The sequence below is a fragment of the Silurus aristotelis genome, assembly GCF_946808225.1.
Source record: "Silurus aristotelis genome assembly, chromosome: 11".
Lineage (NCBI taxonomy): Eukaryota > Metazoa > Chordata > Actinopteri > Siluriformes > Siluridae > Silurus > Silurus aristotelis.
Window position 1 is genome coordinate 16,728,660 of NC_139584.1, and position 7,297 is coordinate 16,735,956.

General features: G+C 39.0%; 1 protein-coding gene across 3 annotated transcripts in view; it reads left to right on the forward strand.

The window, feature by feature from the left end:
- Positions 1 to 2,189: 2,189 nt before the first annotated feature.
- The window catches only part of septin5a (septin 5a), a 14,075-nt gene continuing 8,967 nt past the window's right edge, over positions 2,190 to 7,297 (forward strand). Inside the window, exons 1-2 of one of the 3 annotated variants that reach the window (XM_083553488.1) lie at positions 2,276 to 2,382; positions 2,558 to 2,568. In XM_083553488.1, the coding sequence (XP_083409614.1) occupies positions 2,340 to 2,382; positions 2,558 to 2,568 (54 nt within the window). In that variant the 5' untranslated portion in view covers positions 2,276 to 2,339. Of the gene's footprint in view, positions 2,383 to 2,557; positions 2,569 to 7,037 lie in introns of those variants that run through there. The other 2 variants (XM_083553487.1, XM_083553486.1) reach the window with 2 other exon arrangements.

Below are 7,297 nucleotides of genomic sequence, written 5' to 3' on the forward strand. Positions count from 1 at the left end.
GTGAGCCCGAGTGAGTGAGTGAGTGAGTGAGTGAGTGAGTGAGTGAGTGAGTGAGTGAGTGAGTGAGTGAGTGAGTGAGTGAGTGAGTGAGTGAGTGAGTGAGTGAGTGAGTGAGTGAGTGAGTGAGTGAGTGAGTGAGTGAGTGTGTGTGTGTGTGTGTGTGTGTGTGTGTGTGTGTGTGTGTCTAGCAGGGTTGACCCTCAATTATCTTTAGAAACCCTTTGGCACAGTGTGAACAGCGTTTTGAAAAGTTGTGTTTTGAGTGGAAAGTGTCTTGAAGGAAGCATGTTGGCCTTCACCCTCCTCAGTTGGCCACATGAAGAGGAGAGCAGTTTGGTGGATTGAAACTGGCCAAGAACTAATTAATAATAATAATAATAATAATAATAATAATAATCAAACCTGTATATAGCGCAATTAATCTGGTCTAAAGCTGTAAAAATATAAATTGCATCAGATTAATTAAAGGTCTGCTAATATCAATTATTTAATTAAAATAACTAAAAGAACTGCTACAAAATGTTATTAGTAAAAGTATGTTAAACTATATTAAAGACATGAAAAGTATTTAGTTGCATATCTTTAGATTTAGGTTCTGATTTGACAGGTCAATTCAAAGAGAGTGTTTTGGTAATCTGAGATGGTTTGACCTAAACCTTTAACACTGCTTTTTCTTCATCCTGTGTCTGTACCATGACTGAATAGAGTAATGATTTATAATCCAACCACCCAATGTTGCACAATAAAGAATGGGTTCCCTTTTAAGTCTGGATCTTCTGAGGAGTTTTTCCTTGCTGATGCTTCTGAGTAACTTTATTTCCACATCCAGATGTCTAAATGGCTGCTGTCTATCAGCGTCTTCCCATTTACCAGAGAAGCTAAAACTAATAGAAGTTTATTATGAAAATTTGAAAAAGTAAGAGACTTTAAGAAACCTAACAGTAAATGAGGTATGAATAAAAGTGTGTTAGGGAGTGAGAGAACATTACTGACAATTCTTTATGTTCTTTGCTATTTTGTTATAATCAGTAGTTGCAGTGGTAATCAATTGTTTTGAAATAAATGTGCCTAAATTTGATCATAACTAAATTCTGTATTCCCGGTTTGTACAAAGATGTAGAAAATGATGAGAGAGACAAGACGTATGGATCTACAAGAGCCAGCAGCTCCACTAAAAGCCAGTCAGATGAGAGGAATTTGATTGTTCAACCAAAGATTTGGATTCTCATAATACTTTATTTATTCAACTCCGATTTACAATAACTCAATGATTTACTAAACACAAGCCAAGAGAAGGAAAGACAAGCTGCAAGAGATGTAACATGACAGGAGAAACAATTACGATGGTGGTTAGCAATCAAGAATGTTGTGAATGGGAATTATTTGAGAATAAATACAAAATCTGATAAACGTTGGCCTGTTACTCGATCATGGAAATTAAATGGTGTTAATGACATTTTTTCATAACATTTAGAGCTTCATCCTAAACATCTCTTTTATATATATATATATATATATATATATATATAAAAAATTCAGTCGTAAAGGATTATAAAGACAGAACAATAAACACTGGGGGTTGACTGCACCAGCCGAAACTGTATCTATAGACTTTGTTGGAGGAACTTGTATAACTTGTCTAAGAGAGACTTGAAGCACTGACTGGTTGTCATGTTATGTTTCTGTTCTTCCTGTTGTAGGTGAAAAAACAGCATTGAACGACAAACATAATCTAAATTGTTACTCTAATCATCCATAACATTCAAACATCGAAATCCATTAAAAGTTCTCCTGGTGGACCAGAAACCTAGACGGAGAAATGTACAGCAACAGACATCATAAAGCAGAGTCTATTATTATTTTAGCATTTTATTTTATCACCAAATCACCAAAGGAATAAACCATTTTTCATTTTATTTCCATTTTATTGGTTGTCTGTATGGTATTGTTTATTGGTTGATTTGTTTGTTATAAAAGTTACTATTTCCACCTGTGCCAATTTCCCACATTTGTTTCAGTCATCTATAAATAAAGTAAGCACTGATTCTTTAATGTGAGCTGAGTTACATTTTCAGTAATCATTTAATCAATAATTAAATCAATGTATAACACTAGTATAATATGCAAATCCAATAAACAAAAGTTAGCTGCACTTTCTGCCGTCATTGTGGCTGTGGCCGTGATTGGCTGAATCTCCAGTGGGTGGGAGTTTGAGTGACGCAGCAGGACACGCCCCCGTGTGGGATTCCCAGAGGGGAAGAGCAGCCCGGCCGGAGCGCGGAGCATCTGAAGCTGGCCAGCGGAGAGAGAGAGAGAGAGAGAGAGAGAGAGAGAGGAAGATGACAGCGAACATGCGGTACAGGAGCCGGTTTTTAAAAAGCGGTAATGACCCACTTCAGCCTTATGTTCATATTTTCCTATTATCTCAGTTTGCTTTAATAAATTAACTGTTGTTTTTTCTCCATGAATTCTTGACCGTCGCCTGCGCCCCTGCACCTGATACCATGATGGTGATGGTGATGATGATGATGATTATGGTGCTGCACTGATCTCTCAGAGGATAGCGAGGTAACACGATGCCTTTCTTTGCGCATTTTTATTCCCCGCATCATACACTGTTCTCATTCGGAATGATTTGATATAATTCAGTTTAAATAAGTCTCACATGATCGATTCATTCTTGACATCTGATAATAACCGGATCTGGGGGTTGATTCGGTTTGCTTGCATTAAAAGAGCCGAGGCTTTGGCTTGTTTGATCAGATGGATGCGCAGCTCGGCCAGTTCCGTTGCGCATCACGTTTGGCGCATCGTGTCATTTAGCCTGATTAGCCTAGCAGCGCGTACATCACTCAGCCTGGATCCATCACATGAATCTGGAGTGTTATTAAATGTCACGGTGTGCTAGCAGGAGTAGATGCCGTACAGGGTGCATGGCACCGTGGTTTTTCCGCTGCAGTGGCGCGCACGCGCTTCAGGGAGAGGCTGAGGATATCTGAGAATCTTATCGTCGTGCCAAAGCGCTCGGAGCACCGTCACCATGGCGACGGAGGAAAGAAGGAGGCTCTGCGACTTCCTTCTGCTCTGTCAAAAGCGTGTGATGATACTGCCTCGTGTCCAAGTGTAAAATTTTACAGCATATTAAAACAGGATCATCAGGAGCACGCACATACAGTATTTCTGTCCCAGTCTCCTCATCATAGCAGGATTGAGAAGACTGGTTTTGGACACAGTGGATTTCCTCAAATCATGGTTACTTGACGTGTGTGTGCATGTGTGTGTGTCCATGGGTTCTCATAAGTTCTAAAATGCGCAGCCTTTGGTGCTTCAATCATGCTTTTCTAACTCGAGCATGTATGCCATGTCAAAGATTCATTTAGAGAGAGGAGGAAGGTGGTGGGTGCAGGAAAAGGAGGCTTTCAGATTCAGCTGGTTTGAATATGATGTTTCTCTGATACTTCAATGTTCACACACAGACGCTCATCTCATATGAGCACTGAGCCGTCCAGGGTCACACTTCCAAACCCACACACAGTCAGCAATGCAACACAATCCACCCACTTACACACTCATGCATCTCTCCATTACTCCTGCGCTCTCTGTCTCTTCCTCACTCCTTTTTCTACACTGTTTTATGTTACTAACAGCAAGCCATGGGTTTAAAACCAATTGTGGGTAGACCTCAGAGACCACTCGAAGAAGCAGTTATGTTCAGTAGAAGATAGATAGATAGCTTGATAAGTTGCCAAGTCTTTCTGCTATTTAGGATGGTTCTCGAAAAAAGGTCAGTACACATTTGTAATTGTGTGCGTGTTTAATTCTTGTCAGTGAAGTTGAAGACCGATAGTGTATTTTGAAAAGGTCACATTAGCATTGCTGTAGTGCTCATCAGCACTGGACATGTGTGATCGGCACATTTATTTGTTAGCTCTACAGGGCAGCACTGCCCATGCTGAGTACGCATCATCATACAACCACAACTGGTGCAGTGGGTAAAGTTGCTGTCTCATGACTCCAGGGTTACCAGATTAATTCTGATCTTGGGTTTTTGTATGTCTTGTATTTAGTTTTGTATGTATTTATGACCTAATCCCAGGATGGAATCTGGATTCACTGTAAACTTGTGTACAGTACTATACTAAATGCTAATAATAGAGTACGGATTTTTTAGCTTCGCCAGATGACATAAGTAACATTACAAATTATTGATGGCAGAAAACATCAATTATAAACCGAGAATACTTACAAACTATTAAATGGTATAGAAGATCTGTGCTTTTTTTTAATTTTAATTTCATTCTTTATTTTATTTATTTATGTCGACACTTGTACACTAGTATATCATTCGACGGCTTTTTCGGGTGGTGTATTTGCAAAACACACATGTCCCACAACATAACACCTACCTGAGATGGCTCTGACTCAGCCATATGCTCTTTTCTCCTCTACTCACCTCTCTTTTTCTCTCTACTCTCTGCCATTTCTCTCTTTTACTCTCTTCTTCTCTTCTCTCCTCTTCTTTCTTCTCTTCTCTTCTCTCCTCTTCTTTCTTCTCTTCTCTTCTCTTCTCTTCTCTCCTCTCCTCTCCTTTCTTCTCCTCTTCTCTCCTCCTCTCCTTCTTTCCCCTGTCCTATCTTTTCCTCTTCTCTCTTCACTTTAAAACTGAGAAAGTACACACAGGCATTTGTGTGTTTAATGTACACATACTATGTTTAGACTCATAATGTGGGAGCATGGCAGATAGGTAGGAGTTTTGTGTAATTTTGTGTCACTATTGGTGTGTGTGGGTGTGGGTGTGTGTGTGTGTGTGTGTGTGTGTGTGTGTGTGTGTGTGTGTGTGTGTGTGTGTGTGTGTGTTTATTCAGTTCAGGAAGTTGGCACTTATTGCTTGTGAGTCTTGCATGGGTATCTGAAAGGCCCTTTATGACTTTCTGCAGTGGCTTCACATACAGTAGAGTACAGACCATTGGTTGTGATTTATCCCTGATGTTATAGATAACTCCGTCCATCCACATATAATCATAGAAAGTAAATGGATGTAATGTTATTAGCAGAGAAGCATCTTTGTCTCCTCTACATTTGTTTTCTTTCTCGTTGTCTTCTTGATTTGTTAAATTTCATCTGCTGATTTTTCCATTAGGTCTTGCACAAGAAATGCTTATAGATAATTTAATTAACATGTAATAATAACATGTAATAGTTGCCGTTTTAGAACAACTATTACATTTTAGACAGAAATACACTGGTAAAGTTTAAGTGAGGTAGACATCAAAATGCAAATAAAATGTGAAATATCTTGAACATATTCATGTTTATATAATATTTCCTTTTTCAAATTTTTTTTATACAATAAAAATATCAACCTTAGGAATTTTAAACATCTTTATTTATAAAAAAAAAAAAAAAAAAGTAAATTCTAAAAGTAATTAAGATAATTTATAAAAGTATTAATTTTTTTTCTAAAATTAAACTGCCAACAGAACTATTTCAAAATATAAAATAGTAAAAATATCTGCAAATAGTTTAAAACCCCACTTGGCTGATTGACTGTGTTTGAGGAATGATAAAATCACACTTGCTAATAATTTCATTCCTTTCTATGCGAATGAGTTTCATGAAAATATTTCTTACATTCTTTATCCAAATGAGATCTGTATATATTTTTGTGCTTGGCACGTCCACCAAACCAAAAGTGTGCTTGTGGATGTGTGTGTATGTGTGACTGAGACCCCAGGGGGTGTGTGAGAATGGCAGCTGGGCAGTGTGAGAAGGAGTGTATGCTTGGGGGGGACTGACCAAAGGCTATTGTGCTATTCTGGGACATCTGTTTTCATCTTTTCAAGACCTCCGCCTCCTCCTCCTCCCGATTCACTCATCGTCTCGTTTACTTTTAATTCCTCCAGTGGCAAAATAGCAACAAAAGCATCACAGACCCCTGTAACCTATGCATGGGTAATGGCCACACTTCAAGGTGTTGTGAAGCTTTAGAGATGGTGTGTGGGTGGGATAGAGGAATAATAGTTACCTTTAAGTCCAGGTCAATGAAGTAGGTTAGCTTTACAGGCTACCAACACACCCTTACAACCCCCAGCATTAACCAATTACAATTACACACACACACACACACACACACACACACACACACACACACACACACACACACACACACACACACACACACACACACACACATTTTAAGGAGCAGCTGGAGACTTTCTAAATGCATTGATCAGCATTTAGGCTATTTTCCCATCTCAGCCTATTCTGTATATTATAATTACACACAAAAACACACAAACACACACAGAGTAATGTTCTTTAATATAAATGAGCAAAAATGGTCTCTTGAGGTCAAAATAGTGATGTATTCAAGCCATCCTCAAAACATTTCACTCCTCCTGAAAGATATATATAATCCCAGACATTTCAAATGCAGATAATCTCTCTGTTGTCTGTCTTTTACACAGTTTGAATCTTTATGGCTTCTACATCTCACATCCTTTTAATTCATCCAATTTGAATAATTAACTGTGCATCAACATGCAAAATTGGTTAAAGGCCTGAACAGTGATTGTCTTCGCATTATTACTCTGATAGCTGGATTTCTTTCTTTATGGGACATGGCCTTGAAGAAAAAGCTTAAATGAGCATAGGCATATATGTTTTATATAATGTGGGATCAACACTACTTCAAAAGACATTCAACCAGTTGGTGTTGTGATCATGGTGATAGAGAGCACTGGGTAATGAACTAGGTTTTGGATTGTTAGGGATTTGTAAGTTGTCCAGGCCATAATATTTACATCTTTCTTTCGGCTTCTCCCATTAGGGGTCGCCACAGCGGATCATCCGCATGTTAGATTTGGCACATGTTTTTACGCTGGATGCCCTTCCTAACGCAACCCTCCCCATTTATCCGGGCTTGGGACCGGCACTAAGGCTTGTGCAACCCTAATGGCTGGGGTTGGTTCCCTGACCGGGGATCGAACCCGGGCTGCATCAGTGAGAGCGCCGCATCCTAACCACTAGACCACCAGGGAACCCGCCATAATATTTACATCATTTACCTCAATTTCAGACTCAGCAACAGAACGCGCTTATAGTCGACAGTGTTACACACGGCCATTTTCCTTGTGCGTATTGCTTGTTTGTTGCTCAGTAGCTCATGCCAGGTGACATTACATGTTGTCCTGTGCTTTTATTTACACTGCATACAATTGTGCTTTCCAAACTTATCTCTGTCCATTTCATCTATAACACCTGTCAATCTAAAAAAAAATAATACTAATAAGGACAG